Here is a 27,524-nt window from a genome sequence, read left to right as displayed (position 1 = left end):
GGAATGATGTTCCTCTCTGCAGGTTAAATGTGGAATGATGTTCCTCTCTGCTGGTTAAATGTGGAATGATGTTCCTCTCTGCAGGTTAAATGTGGAATGATGTTCCTCTCTGCTGGTTAAATGTGGAATGATGTTCCTCTCTGCGGGTTAAATGTGGAATGATGTTCCTCTCTGGTTAAATGTGGAATGATGTTCCTCTCTGCAGGTTAAATGTGGAATGATGTTCCTCTCTGCAGGTTAAATGTGGAATGATGTTCCTCTCTGCAGGTTGAATGTGGAATGATGTTCCTCTCTGCAGGTTAAATGTGGAATGATGTTCCTCTCTGCAGGTTGAATGTGGAATGATGTTCCTCTCTGCAGGTTAAATGTGGAATGATGTTCCTCTCTGCAGGTTAAATGTGGAATGATGTTCCTCTCTGCAGGTTAAATGTGGAATGATGTTCCTCTCTGCAGGTTGAATGTGGAATGATGTTCCTCTCTGCTGGTTGAATGTGGAATGATGTTCCTCTCTGCTGGTTAAATGTGGAATGATGTTCCTCTCTCCAGGTTAAATGTGGAATGATGTTCCTCTCTGCAGGTTAAATGTGGAATGATGTTCCTCTCTCCAGGTTAAATGTGGAATGATGTTCCTCTCTGCAGGTTAAATGTGGAATGATGTTCCTCTCTGCAGGTTAAATGTGGAATGATGTTCCTCTCTGCTGGTTAAATGTGGAATGATGTTCCTCTCTGCTGGTTAAATGTGGAATGATGTTCCTCTCTGCAGGTTAAATGTGGAATGATGTTCCTCTCTGCAGGTTAAATGTGGAATGATGTTCCTCTCTGCAGGTTAAATGTGGAATGATGTTCCTCTCTGCAGGTTAAATGTGGAATGATGTTCCTCTCTGCGGGTTAAATGTGGAATGATGTTCCTCTCTGCAGGTTAAATGTGGAATGATGTTCCTCTCTGCAGGTTGAATGTGGAATGATGTTCCTCTCTGCAGGTTGAATGTGGAATGATGTTCCTCTCTGCAGGTTAAATGTGGAATGATGTTCCTCTCTGCAGGTTAAATGTGGAATGATGTTCCTCTCTCCAGGTTAAATGTGGAATGATGTTCCTCTCTGCAGGTTAAATGTGGAATGATGTTCCTCTCTGCAGGTTAAATGTGGAATGATGTTCCTCTCTGCTGGTTAAATGTGGAATGATGTTCCTCTCTGCTGGTTAAATGTGGAATGATGTTCCTCTCTGCAGGTTAAATGTGGAATGATGTTCCTCTCTGCTGGTTAAATGTGGAATGATGTTCCTCTCCGCAGGTTAAATGTGGAATGATGTTCCTCTCTGCAGGTTAAATGTGGAATGATGTTCCTCTCTGCAGGTTAAATGTGGAATGATGTTCCTCTCTGCAGGTTAAATGTGGAATGATGTTCCTCTCTGCAGGTTAAATGTGGAATGATGTTCCTCTCTGCAGGTTAAATGTGGAATGATGTTCCTCTCTGCAGGTTAAATGTGGAATGATGTTCCTCTCTGCAGGTTAAATGTGGAATGATGTTCCTCTCTGCAGGTTGAATGTGGAATGATGTTCCTCTCTGCTGGTTAAATGTGGAATGATGTTCCTCTCTGCTGGTTAAATGTGGAATGATGTTCCTCTCCGCAGGTTAAATGTGGAATGATGTTCCTCTCTGCTGGTTAAATGTGGAATGATGTTCCTCTCTGCAGGTTAAATGTGGAATGATGTTCCTCTCTGCAGGTTAAATGTGGAATGATGTTCCTCTCTGCGGGTTAAATGTGGAATGATGTTCCTCTCTGCAGGTTAAATGTGGAATGATGTTCCTCTCTGCAGGTTAAATGTGGAATGATGTTCCTCTCTGCAGGTTAAATGTGGAATGATGTTCCTCTCTGCTGGTTAAATGTGGAATGATGTTCCTCTCTGCAGGTTAAATGTGGAATGATGTTCCTCTCCGCAGGTTAAATGTGGAATGATGTTCCTCTCCGCAGGTTAAATGTGGAATGATGTTCCTCTCTGCAGGTTAAATGTGGAATGATGTTCCTCTCTGCAGGTTAAATGTGGAATGATGTTCCTCTCTGCAGGTTAAATGTGGAATGATGTTCCTCTCTGCAGGTTAAATGTGGAATGATGTTCCTCTCTGCAGGTTAAATGTGGAATGATGTTCCTCTCTGCTGGTTAAATGTGGAATGATGTTCCTCTGCAGGTTAAATGTGGAATGATGTTTCTCTCTGCAGGTTAAATGTGGAATGATGTTCCTCTCTGCGGGTTAAATGTGGAATGATGTTCCTCTCTGCAGGTTAAATGTGGAATGATGTTCCTCTCCGCAGGTTAAATGTGGAATGATGTTCCTCTCTGCAGGTTAAATGTGGAATGATGTTCCTCTCTGCAGGTTAAATGTGGAATGATGTTCCTCTCTGCAGGTTAAATGTGGAATGATGTTCCTCTCTGCAGGTTAAATGTGGAATGATGTTCCTCTCTGCAGGTTAAATGTGGAATGATGTTCCTCTCTGCAGGTTAAATGTGGAATGATGTTCCTCTCTGCAGGTTAAATGTGGAATGATGTTCCTCTCTGCGGGTTAAATGTGGAATGATGTTCCTCTCTGCAGGTTAAATGTGGAATGATGTTCCTCTCCGCAGGTTAAATGTGGAATGATGTTCCTCTCTGCAGGTTAAATGTGGAATGATGTTCCTCTCTGCAGGTTAAATGTGGAATGATGTTCCTCTCTGCAGGTTAAATGTGGAATGATGTTCCTCTCTGCAGGTTAAATGTGGAATGATGTTCCTCTCTGCAGGTTAAATGTGGAATGATGTTCCTCTCTGCTGGTTAAATGTGGAATGATGTTCCTCTCTGCTGGTTAAATGTGGAATGATGTTCCTCTCTGCAGGTTAAATGTGGAATGATGTTCCTCTCTGCTGGTTAAATGTGGAATGATGTTCCTCTCTGCAGGTTAAATGTGGAATGATGTTCCTCTCTGCAGGTTAAATGTGGAATGATGTTCCTCTCTGCAGGTTAAATGTGGAATGATGTTCCTCTCCGCAGGTTAAATGTGGAATGATGTTCCTCTCTGCTGGTTAAATGTGGAATGATGTTCCTCTCTGCAGGTTTTAATCCCATGTGGAATGAGACGTTCCAGTTTGACATCCAGGTACCAGAGCTGGCCATGTTGCGTTTCCTGGTCGAAGACTATGACGCCACCTCACAGAACGACCTGATTGGACATTACTGCCTGCCACTGACCAGTCTACAGAACGGTAATACCTCCCTCTGTCTCTCTCTGTCTTGTCCCTCTCTCTTCTTTCTCTGTCATCCTCTTCTTTCTCTGTCATCCTCTTCTTTCTCTGTCATCCTCTTCTTTCTCTGTCATACTCTCTCTCTCTGTCATCCTCTCTCTCTCTGTCATCCTCTCTCTCTCTGTCATCCTCTCTCTCTCTGTCATCCTCTCTCTCTCTGTCATCCTCTCTTTCTCTCATCCTCTTCTTTCTCTGTCATCCTCTCTCTCTCTGTCATCCTCTCTCTCTCTCTGTCATCCTCTCTCTCTCTCTCTGTCATCCTCTCTCTCTCTCTCTGTCATCCTTTCTTTCTCTCATCCTCTCTCTCTCTGTCATCCTCTCTCTCTCTGTCATCCTCTTCTTTCTCCGTCATCCTCTTCTTTCTCTGTCATCCTCTTCTTTCTCTGTCATCCTCTTCTTTCTCTGTCATCCTCTTCTTTCTCTGTCATCCTCTCTCTCTCTGTCATCCTCTTCTTTCTCTGTCTTCCTCTCTCTCTCTCTGTCATCCTCTCTCTCTCTCTCTGTCATCCTCTCTCTCTCTCTCTGTCATCCTCTCTCTCTCTGTCATCCTCTCTCTCTCTGTCATCCTCTCTCTCCCTCATCCTCTCTCTCTCTCTCTCTCTCTGCTGACTGATTCAAACCTCACATCCTGTTTCCCAGGTTACCGCCACGTCCCTCTGCTCACCAAGCGTAGTGATGTCATCCCCTCCGCCGGCCTGTTTGTTCACCTCATGCTGCTGGACGCCAAATAGATCCCTCCCACTTCACGCTGACCCCTCCCACATCACGCTGACCCCTCCCACATCACACTGACGCCTCCCACATCACACTGACCCCTCCCACATCACGCTGACCCCTCCCACATCACGCTGACCCCTCCCACATCACACTGACCCCTCCCACATCACACTGACCCCTCCCACATCACGCTGACCCCTCCCACATCACGCTGACCCTCCCCATCACGCTGACCCCTCCCACATCACACTGACCCCTCCCACACCAACCACTCCCATACCACACTTGCCACTCCCACATGATACAAACCACTCACATACCACACTGACCCTTCCAACATCATACTAACCCCTCCCACACCACACTGACCCCTCCCACATCATACTAAAAAGTCCAATCCACACTGACCCCTCCCACATCATACTAAAAAGTCCAATCCACACTGACCCCTCCCACATCATACTGACAATTCCCACATCATTGAGTTGTAACTGACAAGGTTTTTAATATGTCGATATTTAATGTTTTATCTACTTCTTTTAAGTTTGTTCCACCTGAGTAAGTCTGCCCACAAGTCAGAGACCACTGTGATGACGCACCAAAATGTGTTTGATGGATCGCTGGAAAATAGGATTTTGTAGACTACAGTCCAAACTGTTGTTTGTTGTCGCACTGCTTTGCTTTATCTCGGCCAGGTCGCAGTTGTAAATGAGAACTTGTTAAATAAAAATAAAAATATATATATATGTTTTCCAATGGTTTCTGTCGGTATGCAAATATTATCCAACTTGAATGAACTCTTGGAAGTCAGGATGACAGCAGTGGTGTCGTCTATGATGATATGGATATCACTTATTATTCATATCCACATAGCACATTGATGTGAATCACACTGCTGCTCTCTCATTTAGCTATTTACGCCTTGTGGTTGTTGGCTGTTCACAAATCTAAATGTGTATTTGAACCCAATAATGGTTGAATTCAATACGTTTAAACTGCCATCATTGTTTTTAAAACCAGTCAGTTCAACATGCGCTCTGGCAGCAGCTGCATAGCGTGGATCCCAGCCTATGGAATAAAAGTGGGGCTTTTCATTGCTCAATCTAATTCATGCTGATTAATAACAAATAAAAGATCCATAGGCCTAATGGACACATGATCAAACTCATTATGACTGTTGTTACTGATTGTTCATGTGAAACACACATCAAGCCCTACATGACCTACTGTGGTTCCTCTTAATATCAGCTGTGTAACATATAACAGAGTATAGTAGCTGTGCTGTTGTTTTTCAGTAAACTGCATTTGCACATGCTCTTGAATAAAATCATAATTTAGAAAAGTTGTTTGATGGTGAATTCTTTTTGAGAGATAGATTTTGTGGCAACTTTATGATATGATCATCTTTATGATATGATAATCTTTATGATATGATAATCTTTATGATATGATAATCTTTAGATATGATCATCTTTATGATATGATAATCTTTAGATATGATCATCTTTATGATATGATAATCTTTAGATATGATCATCTTTATGATATGATAATCTTTAGATATGATCATCTTTATGATATGATAATCTTTAGATATGATAATCTTTAGATATGATCATCTTTATGATATGATAATCTTTAGATATGATCATCTTTATGATATGATCATCTTTATGATATGATAATCTTTAGATATGATCATCTTTATGATATGATCATCTTTAGATATGATCATCTTTATGATAATCTTTAGATATGATCATCTTTATGATATGATAATCTTTATGATATGATCATCTTTAGATATGATCATCTTTATATGATCATCTTTATGATATGATAATCTTTAGATATGATCATCTTTATGATATGATAATCTTTATGATATGATAATCTTTATGATATGATAATCTTTGATATGATAATCTTTATGATAATCTTTAGATATGATCATCTTTATTTACATTTACATTTAAGTCATTTTATGATATGACGCTCTTATCCAGAGCGACTTACAAATTGGTGCATACACCTTGTGACAACCAGTGGAACAGCCACTTGCATCTACATCTTGTTGATATGATAATCTTTAGGGTGAGAAGGATTACTTACCCTTTACTTACCCTATCCTAGGTATTCCTTGAAGAGGTGGGGTTTCAGGTGTCTCCGGAAGGTGGTGATTGACTCCGCTGTCCTGGCGTCATCGGGAGTTTGTTCCACCATTTATGATATGATAATCTTTAGATATGATCATCTTTATGATATGATAATCTTTATGATATGATCATCTTTATGATATGATAATCTTTGATATGATCATCTTTATGATATGATAATCTTTAGATATGATCATCTTTAGATATGATAATCTTTATGATATGATAATCTTTAGATATGATCATCTTTATGATATGATAATCTTTAGATATGATCATCTTTATGATATGATAATCTTTAGATATGATCATCTTTATGATATGATAATCTTTGATATGATCATCTTTAGATATGATCATCTTTATGATATGATAATCTTTATGATATGATAATCTTTATGATATGATAATCTTTATGATATGATCATCTTTATGATATGATCATCTTTATGATATGATCATCTTTATGATATGATCATCTTTAGATATGATCATCTTTATGATATGATCATCTTTATGATATGATCATCTTTATGATACGATCATCTTTATGATACGATCATCTTTATGATATGATCATCTTTAGATATGATCATCTTTATGATATGATCATCTTTAGATATGATCATCTTTATGATATGATAATCTTTAGATATGATCATCTTTATGATATGATAATCTTTATGATATGATCATCTTTAGATATGATCATCTTTATGATATGATAATCTTTATGATATGATAATCTTTATGATATGATAATCTTTATGATATGATAATCTTTATGATATGATCATCTTTATGATATGATCATCTTTAGATATGATCATCTTTATGATATGATCATCTTTATGATATGATCATCTTTATGATACGATCAATCTTTATGATACGATCATCTTTATGATACGATCATCTTTATGATACGATCATCTTTATGATACGATCATCTTTATGATACGATCATCTTTAGATATGATCATCTTTAGATATGATCATCTTTAGATATGATCATCTTTAGATATGATCATCTTTATAATATGATCATCTTTATGATATGATCATCTTTAGATATGATCATCTTTATGATATGATAATCTTTAGATATGATCATCTTTATGATATGATCATCTTTATGATATGATCATCTTTATGATAATTAGCCGTGTTGTTATGGAAGGGTTAGTTCAATATGATCGTCAAACTGAGTTGCAGTAAATATAACAAAACACAAGCCAGCAAGATCTTCCTTGATTTAATTCATTTTGAATGTTAAAAACACTCCTGCTTCTTATGCTGTTCAGCTGGTAGAACATGTCAGTGAAGGGCTGGGCATGTTTTTGTTCAATAAAAAAATGATAAAGGGACTTTGTTAAACACACTGAAAATGAAAGTGGTATTGCTGTTGGTAACATCCAGTATCTGGCAGGTTCTCGTCATCAGCTGGAGTATAATAATAATCTGATTTAAATTGTAGAGCGCATAATGTATGCATGTACAGTTCCTCTAGCTTGAACTGTATTTGAAAGGTATGGCAACTTAAACACAACATGGACACAATCAATGAAAATATAACCATTCAACTCTAATAAGATATTTGCCCTTGTCATCCCAACTGACTGACTCCGCCCACTCAAAACAGCCCTGCCTTCTTCAGGTTGTTTTACCGCCACTTGGGCAGCCACTGGAAACCAGCCCGAGAACAACCCAGCAGGTTCTCCAGATCCACACCAGAGAGACAGTCCTGACAACAGAGAGAGACAGTCCTGACAACAGAGAGAGACAGTCCTGACAACAGAGAGAGACAGTCCTGACAACAGAGAGAGACAGTCCTGACAACGGAGAGAGAGAGACAGTCCTGACAACGGAGAGAGAGACAGTCCTGACAACGGAGAGAGACAGTCCTGAAAACGGAGAGAGAGAGAGACAGTCCTGACAACAGAGAGAGACAGTCCTGACAACGGAGAGAGAGAGAGACAGTCCTGACAACAGAGAGAGACAGTCCTGACAACGGAGAGAGAGAGAGTCCTGAAAACGGAGAGAGGGAGAGAGAGACAGTCCTGACAACAGAGAGAGAGAGAGAGAGAGAGAGAGAGACAGTCCTGACAACAGAGAGAGAGAGAGTCCTGATAACGGAGAGCGGGAGAGAGACAGTCCTGACAACAGAGAGAGACAGTCCTGACAACGGAGAGAGAGAGAGACAGTCCTGACAACAGAGAGAGAGAGAGAGAGACAGTCCTGACAACAGAGAGAGAGAGAGAGAGACCTGACAACAGAGAGAGAGAGAGAGAGAGAGAGAGAGAGAGAGAGAGAGAGAGAGAGCCCTGAAAACAGAGAGAGAGAGAGAGAGAGAGAGAGAGAGAGAGAGAGAGAGAGAGAGAGAGAGAGACAGTCCTGACAACAGAGAGAGAGAGAGAGAGAGCCTGAGAGAGAGAGTGAGAGACAGTCCTGACAACAGAGAGAGACAGTCCTGACAACAGAGAGAGAGAGAGAGAGACAGTCCTGACAACAGAGAGAGAGAGAGAGAGAGAGAGAGAGACAGTCCTGACAACAGAGAGAGACAGTCCTGACAAGAGAGAGAGAGAGAGACAGTCCTGACAACAGAGAGAGAGACAGTCCTGACAACAGAGAGAGAGACAGTCCTGACAACAGAGAGAGAGACAGTCCTGACAACAGAGAGAGAGACAGTCCTGACAACAGAGAGAGAGACAGTCCTGACAACGGAGAGAGAGAGAGAGACAGTCCTGACAACGGAGAGAGAGAGAGAGACAGTCCTGACAACGGAGAGAGTGAGAGACAGTCCTGACAATGGAGAGAGAGATAGAGGGAAGTTAAGGGAAGAGGAGAGAGAGATGGAGAGGAAGGAGAGCAAGAGAGAGATGTGTTACGCTGCCCAGTGCTGTCGAATTTACAACCATTACCAATGTGTCTCACCTCTACTGGGTTAGTGATAGTCAATGTGTCTCCTCTACTGGGTTAGTGATAGTCAATGTGTCTCACCTCTACTGGGTTAGTGATAGTCAATGTGTCTCACCTCTACTGGGTTAGTGATAGTTCATGTGTCTCACCTCTCTCCTGTTAGGGTCTTCTCCCTTGGGTAGCTCATTGGGGTTCTTGTTGAGCAGCAGCTCAGCGGCCAGGTACTCTCAAGTCCTGGGGGCCGAGGAGGACAAGGTGGGAGACAGAGTGGTGCTGAAGGTGTTGGACAGGTTGGGTCTGGGCACCAGGGGTGGCTGGGCTTGAGGGGCGAGATGAGCCTCCTCCCTCTAGATGGAGCTTGTAGGATGGGCAGTGGTGTAAAGTACTTAAGTAAAAATACTTTAAAGTACTACTTAAGTATTTTCGGGGGGTATCTGTAATTTACTTTAATTTATATTTTTGGCAACTATTACTTCTCTACATTTCGAAAGAAAATGTACTTTTTACTCCATACATTTTCCCTGACACCCAAAAGTACTTGTTACATCTTGACAGGAAAATTGTCCATTTCGCACACTTATCAAGAGAACATCCCTGGTCCTCCCTACTGCCTCTGATCTGGAGGACTCACTAAACACAAATGCTTTGGTTGTAAATGTCTGATTGTTGGAGAGTGCCTGTGGCTATCCAGCAACAAAAAAAATCATAATAATTGTGCCATCTGGTTTGCTTAATATAAGGAATTTGAAATTATTTAAACTTTTACTTTTGACACTTCTACTCATGTAGTATTTTACTGGGTGACTTTTACTTGAGTCATTTTCTAAAGGCATCTTTACTTTTTCTCAAGTATGACAGTTTAGTACTTCTTCCACCACTGAGGATGGGGGAGAGATAAGCTGGTCTGGGCCTCCTGGAGGGCTGTATCCACCACCTCCACTACTCCCACAAGTAAAACCCTTAGATGGAGCTTGTAGGATGGGGGAGAGATAAGCTGGTCTGGGCCTCCTGGAGCGCTGTATCCACCACCTCCCCTACTCCCCCAAGTAAAACCCTTAGAAGGAGCTTGTAGGATGGGGGAGAGCTAAGCTGGTCTGGGCCTCCTGTATCCACCAACTCCACTACTCCCCCAAGCAGAACCAGCTCAGGTCAAATCTGGTGCACTCCATGAGGAGGAGAAGCACTGCAGTACTTAATGCAGCTGGTGGCCACACCAGATACTGACTGTTACTTTTGTTTTTTACCCCCCTCTTTGTTCAGGGAAACATTATTCCATTTCTGTTAGTCACATGTCTGTGGAACTTGTTCAGTTCATGTCTCAGTTGTTGAATCTTGTTACGTTCATACAAATAGTTACAGTTTGCTGAAGATCAACGCAGTTGACAGTGAGAGGACGTTACTTTTTTTGCTGAGCTTAGAAGCCCTGTCCATTCTGATGACCATCAAGACATCTAGAAGCCCTGCCCATGAGGACCATCATAACATCTAGAAGCCCTGCGACTGTGTGGCTGAGGACAGCAATATTTTTCAGTCACACAAATAATCATTTCAAAGAACAATGACAGCTGCAAGGTCAAGGCAAGGTCAAGGCTTTTCTGATTCCTTCCAGATCAGTTTGTCTTATGTCGCTCACTTCTAGATACAGTGCATTCGGAAAGTATTCAATCCCTTCCCACATTTTGTTACGTTACAGCCTTATTCAAAAATGGATGAAATCAATGTTTTTCCTCATCAATCTACACACAGTACCCCATAATGACAAAGCGAAAACAGGTTTAGAATTAAAATGTATAAAAAAAAACAGAAATACCTTATTTACGTAAGTATTCAGACCCTTTGCTATGAGACTCGAAATTGAGCTCAGGTGCATCCTGTTTCCATTGATCATCCTTGAGATGTTTCTACAACTTGAAAGTCCACCTGTGGTAAATTCAATTGATTGGACATGATTTGGAAAGGCACACACCCGTCTATATAAGGTCCCACAGTTGACAGTGCATGTCAGAGCAAAAACCAAGCCATGAGGTCGAAGGAATTGTCCGTAAAGCTCAGAGACATGACTTTATTGAGGCACAGGTCTGGGGAAGGGTACCAAAAAAAATGTCTGCAGCAAGAACACAGTGGCCTCCATCATTCTTAAATGGAAGAAGTTTGGAACAACCAAGACACTTCATAGAGCTGAACAATCGAGGGAGAAGGACCAAGAACCCGATGGTCACACTGACAGAGGTTCAGAGTTCCTCTGTGGAGATGGTTGTCCTTCTGGAAGATTATTCCATCTCTGCAGCCCTCCACCAACCAGGCCTTTATGGTACTGTTGCCAGACGGAAGCCACTCCTCAGTAAAAGACACATGACAGCCCGCTTCAAGTTCGCCAAAAGGCACCTAAAGGACTCTCAGATGATGAGAAACAAGATTATCTGGTCTGATGAAACCAAGATTGAACTCCTGGCACCATCCCTACAGTGAAGCATGTTGGAGGCAGCCTCATGCTGCGGGGATGTTTCTCAGCGGCAGGGACTGGGAGACTAGTCAGGATCGAGGGAAAGCTGAGCAAAGTACAGAGAGATCCTTGATGAAAACGTGCTCCAGAAGGTTCACCTTCCAACAGGACAACAACCCTAAGCACACAGCCAAGACAACACAGGAGTGGCTTCAGGACAAGTCTCTGTGTGTCCTTGAGTGGCCCAGCCAGAGCCAGGACTTGAACCCAATCAAACATCTCGAATCCCACCGTACCTTCTCCGCTGTGCAATCTGGTTTCCGAGCCGGTCACGGGTGCACCTCAGCCACACTCAAGGTACTAAATGATATCATAACCGCCATCGATAAAAGACAGTACTGTGCAGCCGTCTTCATTGACCTCGCCAAGGCTTTCGACTCTGTCAATCACCAAATTCTTATCGGCAGACTCAACAGCCTCGGTTTTTCGGATGACTGCCTTGCCTGGTTCACCAATGTGAGCGTACCAAGTAATTAGGCGTCACTCTAAAGTGGGAAGGTGGAATAAACGAGTCAGGAGTAGGTTTTTCTGATTGAACACGGTTCTCTATTGAGGGTATTTTGTCAACAAAAACATTCTAACATAAGCAATGAAAAATCCTCCAAGGAAAAAACACACATCTTCTTCTCCAGATGAAACAAGAACACAATAGGATAATCTTTAAACTACAACAAACATAAATCACGGGTTTGTCACCATCTTCGTGGTTCATTCAGCACAGCTTCTCTCTCTCGGTGGCCATCTTCCAGAGATAGTTTTTCCCCCTCTCTGCTGGTTCCATTCTCTCTTTTATAGGGAAGGAGAGTATCTCATTAGTACCGTCAGCTGTGCTTAATTGACTCTGGTTACCTTGTCTCCCATGCTTTGTTGGGCTACTATCCATGAGCCCAGCCTGCCCTCTAGTGGTCCTTCCACATACCTTCCCCCAGGACCGAACCGGAGGGTCGGGCGCCAGACGCACCGTCTTGGTCGCGTCGGGACAGCGCGTCTGCATTCCCGTTCTCGATCCGGCCCTGTGGATGACATGGAAAGAGAACGGTTGTAAAGACAAAAACCATCTGGCTATTCTGTTGTTATTGTTTCTCTTACCAGCCATCCACGTGAGGGGCGCATGGTCAGTAACTAATGCAAACCTCCGACCCAGTAGGTAGTACCGGAGATAATCGAGGGCCCACTTGATGGCTAAGGCCTCTTTCTCTACGGTCGCATACCTCTGTTCCCGATCGCTGAGTTTCCTACTAATGAAGAGAATCGGCTTCTCTGCTTCACCTTCACCCTGAGCTAGTACGAGCCCTGTATCCGAGGCGTCGACCAGCACAATGAACTCTTGTGAGAAGTCCGGAGCCTGTAGAACGGGATCGGAACACAGGCCATCTTTTAACAATTGAAAGGCCTCTTCCGTCTCTTCTTTCCACTCTACCTGGTTTGGCAGGTTTTTCCTGATGAGGTTTGTGAGGGGTTGGCAATGGTTGCATATCCCGGGATAAAACGGCGATAATATCCTGTTATCCCTAAGAAGGCCCGAACGTCTCGCTTGGTCCGGGGTCGAGGCCAGTCACAAATTGCCCTGGTCTTCTCTGCCTGCGGGCGTATTTTCCCATTCCCCACGGTATACCCCAGGTATTCCGCTTCGGACAGGCCCAGGCAGCATTTATTTGGATTGGCTGTCAACCCTGTGGCTTCCAAACTCACGAGCACCGCCCGTAATCGCAGGAGGTGACTATCCCAGTCCTCGCTGTGGATGACCACATCGTCTATGTACGCCGCTGCATACTCTTGATGGGGCCGTAGAATGGCATCCATGAGGCGTTGGAAGGTTGCAGCAGCTCCGTGCAGTCCGAAGGGCATCCTCACATACTGGAAAAGCCCCTCTGGGGTGACGAAGGCAGTCTTTGGGCGATCCTCCGGAGCCACCGGCACTTGCCAATATCCCTTCGTCAAATCCAGGGTAGTGATGAACTTGGCCTTTCCTAAGCGCTCCAAGAGTTCATCCACGCGGGGCATGGGGTACGCATCGAATGTAGAGATGGCATTCACGCCCCTAAAGTCGTTGCAGAGTCTCATACTACCATCGGCTTTGGGGACCAGGACTATGGGACTGGACCACTCGCTCGTCGAGGGCTCGATCACGCCCATCCTCAACATCTCCCTCACCTCTTTCTTAGCGATGACTCGGCGAGCCTCAGGAATCCTGTAAGGGCGGATATGCACTTTCTTGCCGGGTTCAGTGTGGATATGGTGGAACAGGACATCTGTTTGTCCTGGGAATGGAGAGAATATTCGACCAAAGTTCATAATCAGCTTGTCTAGCTGTCTTGACTGCTCCGGTAGGAGAGTTTGGCCACGGCGCACCTCTGGTAGAGCCTTTTTTTTTCTTTGCCCTCCAGGGCCATCAAAGCCACCTCCTCCTCTCGTCCATGGTACGTCTTCAGCAGGTTTATGTGATAGAGTTGGACCTTCTTCCTCCTGTCAGGTTGCTTGATGAGGTAATTGACCGGTGAGTCCCTTTTCATTACCTCGTAGGGCCCCCTCCACTGCGCCAGCAAGCGATGTTCGGCCGTGGGCACAAGCACCATCACTTTCTCTCCCACGGTGAACTCACGGGGGTCGCAGATTTATCATAGGCCCGGCCTTGGGTCCTTTGGGCCTTCTCCATATGCTCCTTGACTATGGGCCACACTGCTGACAGGCGGTCTCTCATCAGGGTAACATGTTCTATTGTAGATCGAAAGGGGCATGGTTGGGTCTCCCAGGTCTCCTTGGCTAAGTCGAGGATTCCTCGACAGGGTCTGCCATAGAGCAATTCAAACGGAGAGAATCCAGTGGATGCCTGGGGTACTTCTCGCAGGGCAAACATTAAGTGTGGGAGAAGCATGTCCCAGTTTTTCCCGTCTCGGGACACCACTCTTCTCAACATGCTTTTAATTGTTTTGTTCAAGCGTTCACACAACCCATCTGTTTGAGGGTGGAATATGCTTGTACGTATCTGTTGAACCTGATATAACCGACACAAGTCCTTCATCAACCGGGACATGAACGGGGTTCCTTGATCGGTTAAGATAGTCTTGGGAAGGCCCACACGAGAGAACATCAGGAATAACTCCTTGGCAATTCCCTTTGACGACATGTTACGTAGGGGTATGGCCTCCGGGAACTTGGTAGCATAATCTATAACCACTAGGATGTACTCGTGTCCTCTGGCGGATTTTGGGAGGGGTCCTACGAGGTCCATAGCTATGCGTTCAAAGGAGTCTCTATGATGGGGAGAGGAATCAAAGGGTTACGTAGGTGTGGCCGTGGGGCTGTGCGTTGACATTGATCACACGTCTTACAATACCTGGCCACATCTCGGGTGACACGGGCCAATAGAATCTCTGCATGATTCTGTCAATCGTCTTGTCTCGTGCCAGGTGTCCTCCTAGGACGTGGGAATGGGCCAACTGTAGAACTGTATCCCTGTATGGTCTAGGCACCATTAGTAATTCCTGGTTTTCCCCTTCGTCGTACGACCCAGTATAAGAGACCCCGCCTGATTGCATAGTAAGGAAGAGGGGCTCACCTGATCCGTCGACATTCCTTCCGTCGATCACCTTCACCTTCCTCATGGCCTCCCTTAGGTCTGGGTCTCTATGCTGCGAGGTGCCGAACTGTCCCTTTAATTCCTGGGGCAGGTCAACCTCAGTAGAGGGATGTGGAGGTTGTTCCACATCCCCATCAGGGGAGACCGAGGAGAATCCCTTCCAGGTTCCCTCCTCGGATGGAGCTTCAAATATATCCCTTAGTGCCTGGTTGCTCCTTCCTTCCTGTGTTGTGTATAACCCTTCACAGGTGTCTTCATCGGTGGTTTCCTGGAATATCTGTCGTAAACGTTGGGTCGCTATTTCTTCCTCTGCTGTAGAGGACGAGGACGCGGCTACGTCTCCTTGTAGTACTACTACCTCGGGCTTGGAGATTCTCTTCTTTCCTGTCCCCCTTCTTCCCGTGCATAACGTCATCTGCCGAAGCTCCTTATATAGGGGACAGTCTCTCCCGATCAATAATGGCACCTTCAGCTGGGGCACTTTCCCTGCCCTGACTGTACACCTTCCTTTGGAGTGAGAATAGGCAGATTCACAGTGGGGTAATAGTGGGTGTCTCCATGGATACAGGATACAGCTACTTTGTCTGGTAGCAGTGTGGCGGAGGTCACCATCCGCTCCTCTACTAACGTAACCATACTTCCCGAGTCGAGAATAGCTACCACATCTTGTCCTTCAACTCGCACCGGAATCTCTGAGGCTGGGGCTATCTCTGCTAACCAACAGTGTTGATCCTGCCCCCTCAAAACGGGATGTGTGGGGATAGGCAGTGACGACTCCGTGACCATGGGCTCATCCTTGCTAGGACATTGTGGGGCATAATGGTTGGGAGACTGACACTTATAACACCGACCCGGCTGTGTGGTGGCTGACTTCTCCCACCTCCGGGGGGGGCTTGGACGTTTCGGTGGCGGGCGCGCCGGGGTGAGTCGTGGTACGGGATTGGAAGACTCCTTCCGTTCCTCCTTGTCACTTTTTAACAACTCCCTGTAGACCGATATGTTTCCACCGCCTGGGCTATGTCGTCGGCTGACAACGGGTTGGCTTGCCCCACAACCCTTTTAAGTCACTGGGTAATTCTCTCAATATCTTGTCCACTACGAGAGTCTCTATCACATGTCCTACTCCCTTTCCAGGTTCTAGCCACTGTTTCGTCAGTCGTATTAAGGCGAAGATCTGGGCACGGACGGGTTGATCAGCTGTATAGGTCCATTGATGGAACTTTACAGCCCTATCTCTGGCAGTCAGCTGGTACCGGGACAGGATCTCGGTTTTGAGTCGCCCATAGTCCGCAGCTTCGTGGGAATCCAGGTCAAAATAGGCTTCCTGAGCCACCCCGGTCAAAAGAGGAGCTAATGCGCTAGCCCATTCTGTGGGCGGCCACTCTTCCAAGGTGGCCGTCCTTTCGAAGGTCATGAGAAAGGCCTCAATATCATCCTCCTTGGAGAGACGAGGTAAGATGGCGTGAGCAGCCGCTCTTGGCCTAACTGTAGGTTCTTCTCGTCGACTCAGCTGTTGTTGCAGGAGTTCTATGGTTGTCTGCTGTGCCGTGATCAATTGTTGTAGTAGGGCGTTATCCATCGTTCTTGAATGGTTCCTCCGGTCTTCTGGAAGAATATTAATTTACTCACTTATCCTTGTGTCACTCGTCCACCTAATGCCCGCATCCTCCACCAATGTGAGCGTACAAGTAATTAGGCGTCACTCTAAAGCGGGAAGGTGGAATAAACGAGTCAGGAGTAGGTTTTTCTGATTGAACACGGTTCTCTATTGAGGGTATTTTGTCAAAAAAAAACATTCTAACATAAGCAATGAAAAATCCTCCAAGGAAAAAACACACATCTTCTTCTCTAGATGAAACAAGAACACAATAGGATAATCTTTAAACTACAACAAACATAAATCACGGGTTTGTCACCATCTTCGTGGTTCATTCAGCACAGCTTCTCTCTCGGTGGCCATCTTCCAGAGATAGTTTTTCCCCCTCTCTGCTGGTTCCATTCTCTCTTTATAGGGGAAGGAGAGTATCTCATTAGTACCGTCAGCTGTGCTTAATTGACTCTGGTTACCTTGTCTCCCATGCTTTGTTGGGCTACTCCATGAGCCCAGCCTGCCCTCTAGTGGTCCTTCCACACCAATTACTTTGCAGACAGAGTTCAGTGTGTCAAATCAGAGGGCATGCTGTCCGGTCCCCTGGCAGTCTCTATGGGGGTGCCACAGGGTTCAATTCTCGGGCCGACTCTTTTCTCTGTATATATCAATGATGTTGCTCTTGCTGCGGGCGATTCCCTGATCCACCTCTACGCAGACGACACCATTCTATATACTTTCGGCCCGTCATTGGACACTGTGCTATCAAACCTCCAAACGAGCTTCAATGCCATACAGCACTCCTTCCGTGGCCTCCAACTGCTCTTAAACGCGAGTAAAACCAAATGCATGCTTTTCAACCGATCGCTGCCTGCACCCGCATGCCCGACTAGCATCACCACCCTGGATGGTTCCAACCTTGAATATGTGGACATCTATAAGTACCTAGGTGTCTGGCTAGACTGCAAACTCTCCTTCCAGACTCACATCAAACATCTCCAATCAAAAATCAAATCCAGAGTCAGCTTTCTATTCCGCAACAAAGCCTCCTTCACTCACGCTGCCAAGCTTACCCTAGTAAAACTGACTATCCTACCGATCCTCGACTTCGGCATGTCATCTACAAAATGGCTTCCAACACTCTACTCAGCAAACTGGATGCAGTCTATCACAGTGCCATCCGTTTTGTCACTAAAGCACCTTATACCACCCACCACTGCGACTTGTATGCTCTAGTCGGCTGGCCCTCACTACATATTCGTCGCCAGACCCACTGGCTCCAGGTCATCTACAAGTCCATGCTAGGTAAAGCTCCGCCTTATCTCAGTTCACTGGTCACGATGGCAACACCCATCCGTTGCACGCGCTCCAGCAGGTGTATCTCACTGATCATCCCTAAAGCCAACACCTCATTTGGCCGCCTTCGTTCCAGTACTCTGCTGCCTGTGACTGGAACGAATTGCAAAAATCGCTGAAGTTAGAGACTTATCTCCTCACCAACTTCAAACATCAGCTATCCGAGCAGCTAACCGATCGCTGCAGCTGTACATAGTCTATAGGTAAATAGCTCACCCTTTTTCACCTACCTCATTCCCATACTGTTTTTATACTGTTTTTATTTATTTACTTTTCTGCTCTTTTGCACACCAATATCTCTACCTGTACATGCCCATCTGATCATTTATCACTCCAGTGTTAATCTGCAAAATTGTATTATTCGCCTACCTCCTCATGCCTTTTGCACACATTGTATATAGACTGCCCATTTTTTTCTAATGTGTTATTGACTTGCTAATTGTTTACTCCATGTGTAACTCTGTGTTGTCTGTTCACACTGCTATGCTTTATCTTGGCCAGGTCGCAGTTGCAAATGAGAACTTGTTCTCAACTAGCCTACCTGGTTAAATAAAGGTGAAATAAATAAAAAAAACATCTCTGGAGAGACCTGAGAATAGCTGTGCAGCAACATTCCTCATCCAACCTGACAGAGCTTGAGAAGATCTTCAGAGAAGAATGGGAGAAACTCCCCAAATACAGGTGTGCCAAACTTGTAGCGTCATACCCAAGAAGATTCCTTGCACCATTAGCGGCTATAATGGCTGACAAAGGTGCTTCAACAAAGTACTGATTAAAGGGTCTGATTACTTATGTATATGTGATTTCTAAAAACCTGTTTCTGCTTCATCATTGTGGGGTATTGTGTGTAGATTGATGAGAGAAAAAAGCATTGAACCCATTTTAGGCTGTAACATAACAAAGCGTGGAGAAAGGGAAGGGGGCTGAATACTTCCCGGGACCACCCATACGTAGAATGTATGCACACATGACTGTAAGTCGCTTTGGATAAAAGCGTCAGCTAAATGGCATATATTATTATTATTATTATTATTATTACTTTCCAAATGCACTGTACGTTAGTTCACTGTTGAAATTGCCATGGACAAATCAAATGTATTTATATAGCCCTTCGTACATCAGCTGATATCTCAAAGTGCTGTACAGAAACCCAGCCTAAAACCCCCAAACAGCAAGCAATGCAGGTGTAGAAGCACGTCTCACCATGCAGGGTCTTCTGAACATAACCAATGTGTAGTCTCAGTAAGGTTTCCTTCCCCACCCATACTAATGGAACACAGACCACTAGAATAGTAGTATAGTGTCCCTTTGGAGGGGATATAGAAAATAACTCAATCACAGGGTGAACATGTCTGTTTTGTCTCGAGCACAAATGAATTTGTTGTAAAGAAAACTGTCATTCTCTGCCCTCTGGTGGACAGTTGTAATACAATATGAGTTCCATATAATCAAGTCTAGTGGTTCCCAAACCTCTCCTCTGGGACACCCAGCCATTCCATGTACGTGATCTATTCCAGGGCGATCACACATGGTCAACTAATCATCAATCCTTTGACTAGGTACATCAGGTGAGCTAGTTCAGGGCTACAATAAAATGGTGAAACATCTGGGGTTGACCAAGGAGAGGTTGGAGAACCACTGGTCTAGGGCTTTTTTTAAAAACAAGGCAAGTCAGCTAGGGGCCTGGTCTAAAGTAATGCAGGCTAGGGGCCTGGTCTAAAGTAATGCAGGCTAGGGGCCTGGTCTAAAGTAATGCAGGCTAGGGGCCTGGTCTAAAGTAATGCAGGCTAGGGGCCTGGTCTAAAGTAATGCAGGCTAGGGGCCTGGTCTAAAGTAATGCAGGCTAGGGGCCTGGTCTAAAGTAATACAGGCTAGGGGCCTGGTCTAAAGTAATGATGCTAGGGGCCTGGTCTAAAGTAATACAGGCTAGGGGCCTGGTCTAAAGTAATACAGGCTAGGGGCCTGGTCTAAAGTAATACAGGCTAGGGGCCTGGTCTAAAGTAATACAGGCTAGGGGCCTGGTCTAAAGTAATGCAGGCTAGGGGCCTGGTCTAAAGTAATGCAGGCTAGGGACCTGGTCTAAAGTAATACAGGCTAGGGGCCTGGTCTAAAGTAATACAGGCTAGGGGCCTGGTCTAAAGTAATGATGCTAGGGGCCTGGTCTAAAGTAATGCAGGCTAGGGGCCTGGTCTAAAGTAATGAGGCTAGGGGCCTGGTCTAAAGTAATGCAGGCTAGGGGCCTGGTCTAAAGTAATGCAGGCTAGGGGCCTGGTCTAAAGTAATACAGGCTAGGGGCCTGGTCTAAAGTAATGCAGGCTAGGGGCCTGGTCTAAAGTAATGAGGCTAGGGGCCTGGTCTAAAGTAATGCAGGCTAGGGGCCTGGTCTAAAGTAATGATGCTAGGGGCCTGGTCTAAAGTAATGCAGGCTAGGGGCCTGGTCTAAAGTAATGCAGGCTAGGGCCTGGTCTAAAGTAATGCAGGCTAGGGGCCTGGTCTAAAGTAATGCAGGCTAGGGGCCTGGTCTAAAGTAATGCAGGCTAGGGGCCTGGTCTAAAGTAATGCAGGCTAGGGGCCTGGTCTAAAGTAGTGCAGGCTAGGGACCTGGTCTAAAGTAGTGCAGGCTAGGGACCTGGTCTAAAGTAGTGCAGGCTAGAGGCCTGGTCTAAAGTAATGCACAGGCTAGGGGCCTGGTCTAAAGTAATACAGGCTAGGGGCCTGGTCTAAAGTAACGCAGGCTAGGGGCCTGGTCTAAAGTAATGCAGGCTAGAGGCCTGGTCTAAAGTAATACAGGCTAGGGCCTGGTCTAAAGTAATGCAGGCTAGAGGCCTGGTCTAAAGTAATACAGGCTAGGGGCCTGGTCTAAAGTAATGCAGGCTAGAGGCCTGGTCTAAAGTAATACAGGCTAGGGGCCTGGTCTAAAGTGTAATGCAGGCTAGGGCCTGGTCTAAAGTAATGATGCTAGGGACCTGGTCTAAAGTAATGCAGGCTAGGGGCCTGGTCTAAAGTAGTGCAGGCTAGGGACCTGGTCTAAAGTAGTGATGCTAGGGGCCTGGTCTAAAGTAGTGCAGGCTAGGGGCCTGGTCTAAAGTAATGCAGGCTAGGGGCCTGGTCTAAAGTAGTGCAGGCTAGGGACCTGGTCTAAAGTAGTGATGCTAGGGGCCTGGTCTAAAGTAGTGATGCTAGGGGCCTGGTCTAAAGTAGTGATGCTAGGGGCCTGGTCTAAAGTAATGATGCTAGGGACCTGGTCTAAAGTAATGCAGGCTAGGGACCTGGTCTAAAGTAGTGATGCTAGGGACCTGGTCTAAAGTAGTGATGCTAGGGACCTGGTCTAAAGTAGTGATGCTAAAGGGCTAGGGACCTGGTCTAAAGTAATGCAGGCTAGGGGCCTGGTCTAAAGTAATGCAGGCTAGGGACCTGGTCTAAAGTAATGATGCTAGGGACCTGGTCTAAAGTAGTGCAGGCTAGGGACCTGGTCTAAAGTAGTGATGCTAGGGGCCTGGTCTAAAGTAGTGCAGGCTAGGGACCTGGTCTAAAGTAGTGATGCTAGGGGCCTGGTCTAAAGTAGTGAGGCTAGGGGCCTGGTCTAAAGTAATGCAGGCTAGGGGCCTGGTCTAAAGTAATGCAGGCTAGGGACCTGGTCTAAAGTAATGCAGGCTAGGGACCTGGTCTAAAGTAATGCAGGCTAGGGGCCTGGTCTAAAGTAATGCAGGCTAGGGGCCTGGTCTAAAGTAATGCAGGCTAGGGGCCTGGTCTAAAGTAATGCAGGCTAGGGGCCTGGTCTAAAGTAATGCAGGCTAGGGGCCTGGTCTAAAGTAATGCAGGCTAGGGGCCTGGTCTAAAGTAATGCAGGCTAGGGGCCTGGTCTAAAGTAATGCAGGCTAGGGGCCTGGTCTAAAGTAATACAGGCTAGGGGCCTGGTCTAAAGTAATACAGGCTAGAGGCCTGGTCTAAAGTAATACAGGCTAGGGGCCTGGTCTAAAGTAATACAGGCTAGGGGCCTGGTCTAAAGTAATACAGGCTAGGGGCCTGGTCTAAAGTAATACAGGCTAGGGGCCTGGTCTAAAGTAATACAGGCTAGGGGCCTGGTCTAAAGTAATGCAGGCTAGGGGCCTGGTCTAAAGTAATGCAGGCTAGGGGCCTGGTCTAAAGTAATACAGGCTAGAGGCCTGGTCTAAAGTAATACAGGCTAGGGGCCTGGTCTAAAGTAATGATGCTAGGGGCCTGGTCTAAAGTAATACAGGCTAGGGGCCTGGTCTAAAGTAATGATGCTAGGGGCCTGGTCTAAAGTAATGCAGGCTAGGGGCCTGGTCTAAAGTAATACAGGCTAGGGGCCTGGTCTAAAGTAATACAGGCTAGGGGCCTGGTCTAAAGTAATGATGCTAGGGGCCTGGTCTAAAGTAGTGATGCTAGGCGACTGGTCTAATGTAATGCAGGCTAGGGGCCTGGTCTAAAGTCATACAGGCTAGGGGACTGGTCTAAAGTCATACAGGCTAGGGGCCTGGTCTAAAGTAATGCAGGCTAGGGGCCTGGTCTAAAGTAATGCAGGCTAGGGACCCTGGTCTAAAGTAATGATGCTAGGGGCCTGGTCTAAAGTAATGCAGGCTAGGGTCTAAAGTAATGCAGGCTAGGGGCTGGTCTAAAGTAATGCAGGCTAGGGGCCTGGTCTAAAGTAATGCAGGCTAGGGGCCTGGTCTAAAGTAATGCAGGCTAGGGGCCTGGTCTAAAGTAATGCAGGCTAGGGGCCTGGTCTAAAGTAATGCAGGCTAGGGCCTGGTCTAAAGTAATGCAGGCTAGGGGGCCTGGTCTCTAAGTAATGCAGGCTAGGGGCCTGGTCTAAAGTAATGCAGGCTAGGGGCCTGGTCTAAAGTAATGCAGGCTAGGGGCCTGGTCTAAAGTAATACAGGCTAGGGGCCTGGTCTAAAGTAATACAGGCTAGGGGCCTGGTCTAAAGTAATACAGGCTAGGGGCCTGGTCTAAAGTAATACAGGCTAGGGGCCTGGTCTAAAGTAATACAGGCTAGGGGCCTGGTCTAAAGTAATGCAGGCTAGGGGCCTGGTCTAAAGTAATGCAGGCTAGGGGCCTGGTCTAAAGTAATACAGGCTAGGGGCCTGGTCTAAAGTAATACAGGCTAGGGGCCTGGTCTAAAGTAGTGATGCTAGGGGCCTGGTCTAAAGTAATGCAGGCTAGGGGCCTGGTCTAAAGTAGTGATGCTAGGGGCCTGGTCTAAAGTAATGCAGGCTAGGGGCCTGGTCTAAAGTAATACAGGCTAGAGGCCTGGTCTAAAGTAATGCAGGCTAGGGGCCTGGTCTAAAGTAATGATGCTAGGGGCCTGGTCTAAAGTAATGCAGGCTAGGGGCCTGGTCTAAAGTAATGCAGGCTAGGGGCCTGGTCTAAAGTAATGCAGGCTAGGGGCCTGGTCTAAAGTAATGCAGGCTAGGGGCCTGGTCTAAAGTAATGCAGGCTAGGGGCCTGGTCTAAAGTAATGCAGGCTAGGGGCCTGGTCTAAAGTAATGATGCTAGGGGCCTGGTCTAAAGTAATACAGGCTAGGGGCCTGGTCTAAAGTAATGCAGGCTAGGGGCCTGGTCTAAAGTAGTGATGCAGGCTAGGGGCCTGGTCTAAAGTAATGCAGGCTAGGGGCCTGGTCTAAAGTAATGCAGGCTAGGGGCCTGGTCTAAAGTAGTGCAGGCTAGGGACCTGGTCTAAAGTAGTGATGCTAGGGGCCTGGTCTAAAGTAATGAGCTAGGGCCTGGTCTAGAGGCCTGGTCTAGGGCTAGGGGCCTGGTCTAAAGTAATACAGGCTAGGGGCCTGGTCTAAAGTAGTGCAGGCTAGGGGCCTGGTCTAAAGTAATGCAGGCTAGGGGCCTGGTCTAAAGTAGTGCAGGCTAGGGGCCTGGTCTAAAGTAATGCAGGCTAGAGGCCTGGTCTAAAGTAATACAGGCTAGGGGCCTGGTCTAAAGTAATGCAGGCTAGAGGCCTGGTCTAAAGTAATGAGGCTAGGGGCCTGGTCTAATGTAATGCAGGCTAGGGGCCTGGTCTAAAGTAATGATGCTAGGGACCTGGTCTAAAGTAATACAGGCTAGGGGCCTGGTCTAAAGTAGTAGTGATGCTAGGGCCTGGTCTAAAGTCATGCAGGCTAGGGGCCTGGTCTAAAGTAATGATGCTAGGGACCTGGTCTAAAGTAATGATGCTAGGGGCCTGGTCTAAAGTAGTGATGCTAGGGGCCTGGTCTAAAGTAGTGATGCTGGTCTAGGGCCTGGTCTAAAGTAATGATGCTAGGGACCTGGTCTAAAGTAATGCAGGCTAGGGACCTGGTCTAAAGTAGTGATGCTAGGGGCCTGGTCTAAAGTAGTGATGCTAGGGGCCTGGTCTAAAGTAATGATGCTAGGGACCTGGTCTAAAGTGATGCTAGGGACCTGGTCTAAAGTAATGCAGGCTAGGGACCTGGTCTAAAGTAATGATGCTGGGACCTGGTCTAAAGTAATGCAGGCTAGGGACCTGGTCTAAAGTAGTGATGCTAGGGACCTGGTCTAAAGTAGTGATGCTAGGGACCTGGTCTAAAGTAGTGATGCTAGGGACCTGGTCTAAAGTAGTGATGCTAGGGACCTGGTCTAAAGTAGTGATGCTAGGGGCCTGGTCTAAAGTAGTGCAGGCTAGGGGCCTGGTCTAAAGTAGTGATGCTAGGGACCTGGTCTAAAGTAGTGATGCTAGGGGCCTGGTCTAAAGTAGTGAGGCTAGGGACCTGGTCTAAAGTAGTGCAGGCTAGGGGCCTGGTCTAAAGTAGTGCAGGCTAGGGGCCTGGTCTAAAGTAGTGATGCTAGGGGCCTGGTCTAAAGTAATGCAGGCTAGGGACCTGGTCTAAAGTAGTGATGCTAGGGACCTGGTCTAAAGTAGTGATGCTAGGGACCTGGTCTAAAGTAGTGATGCTAGGGACCTGGTCTAAAGTAGTGATGCTAGGGACCTGGTCTAAAGTAGTGATGCTAGGGGCCTGGTCTAAAGTAGTGCAGGCTAGGGGCCTGGTCTAAAGTAGTGATGCTAGGGACCTGGTCTAAAGTAGTGATGCTAGGGACCTGGTCTAAAGTAGTGCAGGCTAGGGACCTGGTCTAAAGTAGTGCAGGCTAGGGACCTGGTCTAAAGTAGTGCAGGCTAGGGACCTGGTCTAAAGTAATTCAGGCTAGGGACCTGGTCTAAAGTAGTACAGGCTAGGGACCTGGTCTAAAGTAGTACAGGCTAGGGCCTGGTCTAAAGTAATTCAGGCTAGGGGCCTGGTCTAAAGTAGTGATGCTAGGGGCCTGGTCTAAAGTAGTGATGCTAGGGGCCTGGTCTAAAGTAGTGATGCTAGGGGCCTGGTCTAAAGTAGTGATGCTAGGGGCCTGGTCTAAAGTAATGATGCTAGGGGCCTGGTCTAAAGTAATGCAGGCTAGGGACCTGGTCTAAAGTAGTGATGCTAGGGGCCTGGTCTAAAGTAGTGATGCTAGGGGCCTGGTCTAAAGTAGTGATGCTAGGGGCCTGGTCTAAAGTAATGCAGGCTAGGGGCCTGGTCTAAAGTAATGCAGGCTAGGGACCTGGTCTAAAGTAGTGATGCTAGGGACCTGGTCTAAAGTAGTGATGCTAGGGGCCTGGTCTAAAGTAGTGCAGGCTAGGGGCCTGGTCTAAAGTAGTGATGCTAGGGACCTGGTCTAAAGTAGTGATGCTAGGGGCCTGGTCTAAAGTAATGCAGGCTAGGGGCCTGGTCTAAAGTAATGCAGGCTAGGGGCCTGGTCTAAAGTAATGATGCTAGGGGCCTGGTCTAAAGTAATACAGGCTAGGGGCCTGGTCTAAAGTAATGCAGGCTAGGGGCCTGGTCTAAAGTAATGCAGGCTAGAGGCCTGGTCTAAAGTAATGCAGGCTAGGGGCCTGGTCTAAAGTAATGCAGGCTAGGGGCCTGGTCTAAAGTAATGCAGGCTAGGGGCCTGGTCTAAAGTAATGCAGGCTAGGGGCCTGGTCTAAAGTAATGCAGGCTAGGGGCCTGGTCTAAAGTAATGCAGGCTAGGGGCCTGGTCTAAAGTAATACAGGCTAGGGGCCTGGTCTAAAGTAATGATGCTAGGGACCTGGTCTAAAGTAATACAGGCTAGAGGCCTGGTCTAAAGTAGTGATGCTAGGGGCCTGGTCTAAAGTAATACAGGCTAGGGGCCTGGTCTAAAGTAGTGATGCTAGGGGCCTGGTCTAAAGTCATGCAGGCTAGGGGCCTGGTCTAAAGTAATACAGGCTAGGGGCCTGGTCTAATGTAATGCAGGCTAGGGGCCTGGTCTAAAGTAATGATGCTAGGGACCTGGTCTAAAGTAATACAGGCTAGGGGCCTGGTCTAAAGTAGTGATGCTAGGGGCCTGGTCTAAAGTCATGCAGGCTAGGGGCCTGGTCTAAAGTAATGATGCTAGGGACCTGGTCTAAAGTAATACAGGCTAGGGACCTGGTCTAAAGTAATGATGCTAGGGGCCTGGTCTAAAGTAGTGATGCTAGGGGCCTGGTCTAAAGTAGTGATGCTAGGGGCCTGGTCTAAAGTAATGATGCTAGGGACCTGGTCTAAAGTAATGCAGGCTAGGGACCTGGTCTAAAGTAGTGATGCTAGGGGCCTGGTCTAAAGTAGTGATGCTAGGGGCCTGGTCTAAAGTAATGATGCTAGGGACCTGGTCTAAAGTGATGCTAGGGACCTGGTCTAAAGTAATGCAGGCTAGGGACCTGGTCTAAAGTAATGATGCTAGGGACCTGGTCTAAAGTAATGCAGGCTAGGGACCTGGTCTAAAGTAGTGATGCTAGGGACCTGGTCTAAAGTAGTGATGCTAGGGACCTGGTCTAAAGTAGTGATGCTAGGGGCCTGGTCTAAAGTAGTGCAGGCTAGGGGCCTGGTCTAAAGTAGTGATGCTAGGGACCTGGTCTAAAGTAGTGATGCTAGGGACCTGGTCTAAAGTAGTGATGCTAGGGACCTGGTCTAAAGTAGTGCAGGCTAGGGACCTGGTCTAAAGTAATACAGGCTAGGGACCTGGTCTAAAGTCATACAGGCTAGGGACCTGGTCTAAAGTCATACAGGCTAGGGGCCTGGTCTAAAGTAATACAGGCTAGGGGCCTGGTCTAAAGTAGTGATGCTAGGGGCCTGGTCTAAAGTAGTGATGCTAGGGGCCTGGTCTAAAGTAATGATGCTAGGGACCTGGTCTAAAGTAATGCAGGCTAGGGACCTGGTCTAAAGTAGTGATGCTAGGGGCCTGGTCTAAAGTAGTGATGCTAGGGGCCTGGTCTAAAGTAATGATACTAGGGACCTGGTCTAAAGTAATGCAGGCTAGGGGCCTGGTCTAAAGTAATGCAGGCTAGGGACCTGGTCTAAAGTAGTGATGCTAGGGACCTGGTCTAAAGTAGTGATGCTAGGGACCTGGTCTAAAGTAGTGCAGGCTAGGGGC

The 27,524-nt window shown here is 46.4% G+C and overlaps 1 protein-coding gene and 1 long non-coding RNA gene across 5 annotated transcripts in view; both read left to right on the top strand.

Moving 5' to 3' along the window:
• The window catches only part of plcd1a (phospholipase C, delta 1a), an 88,879-nt gene extending 84,677 nt beyond the window's left edge, over positions 1–4,202 (top strand). For both annotated transcript variants that reach the window (XM_052516256.1, XM_052516255.1), the window contains exons 14-15: positions 3,087–3,236; positions 3,915–4,202. In XM_052516256.1, the coding sequence (XP_052372216.1) occupies positions 3,087–3,236; positions 3,915–4,006 (242 nt within the window). In that variant the 3' untranslated portion in view covers positions 4,007–4,202. The remainder of the gene's footprint in view (positions 1–3,086; positions 3,237–3,914) is intronic.
• On the top strand, positions 1,090–2,987 carry LOC127928823 (uncharacterized). Of its 3 annotated transcripts, XR_008132388.1 has the most exons (5): positions 1,090–1,538; positions 1,725–1,786; positions 1,849–2,127; positions 2,219–2,776; positions 2,870–2,987. It is a non-coding gene; the product is annotated as an uncharacterized LOC127928823 (long non-coding RNA). The 3 variants fall into 3 exon arrangements; XR_008132387.1 differs by lacking the exon at positions 1,090–1,538 and having other exon boundaries at positions 1,558–2,096; XR_008132386.1 differs by lacking the exon at positions 1,090–1,538 and having other exon boundaries at positions 1,558–2,127.
• Positions 4,203–27,524: the final 23,322 nt, after the last annotated feature.

This window comes from Oncorhynchus keta, unplaced genomic scaffold, assembly GCF_023373465.1.
Source record: "Oncorhynchus keta strain PuntledgeMale-10-30-2019 unplaced genomic scaffold, Oket_V2 Un_scaffold_4195_pilon_pilon, whole genome shotgun sequence".
NCBI lineage: Eukaryota > Metazoa > Chordata > Actinopteri > Salmoniformes > Salmonidae > Oncorhynchus > Oncorhynchus keta.
Note: the sequence above shows the minus strand (reverse complement) of the source record. Positions and strands in the feature narration are given on the sequence as shown.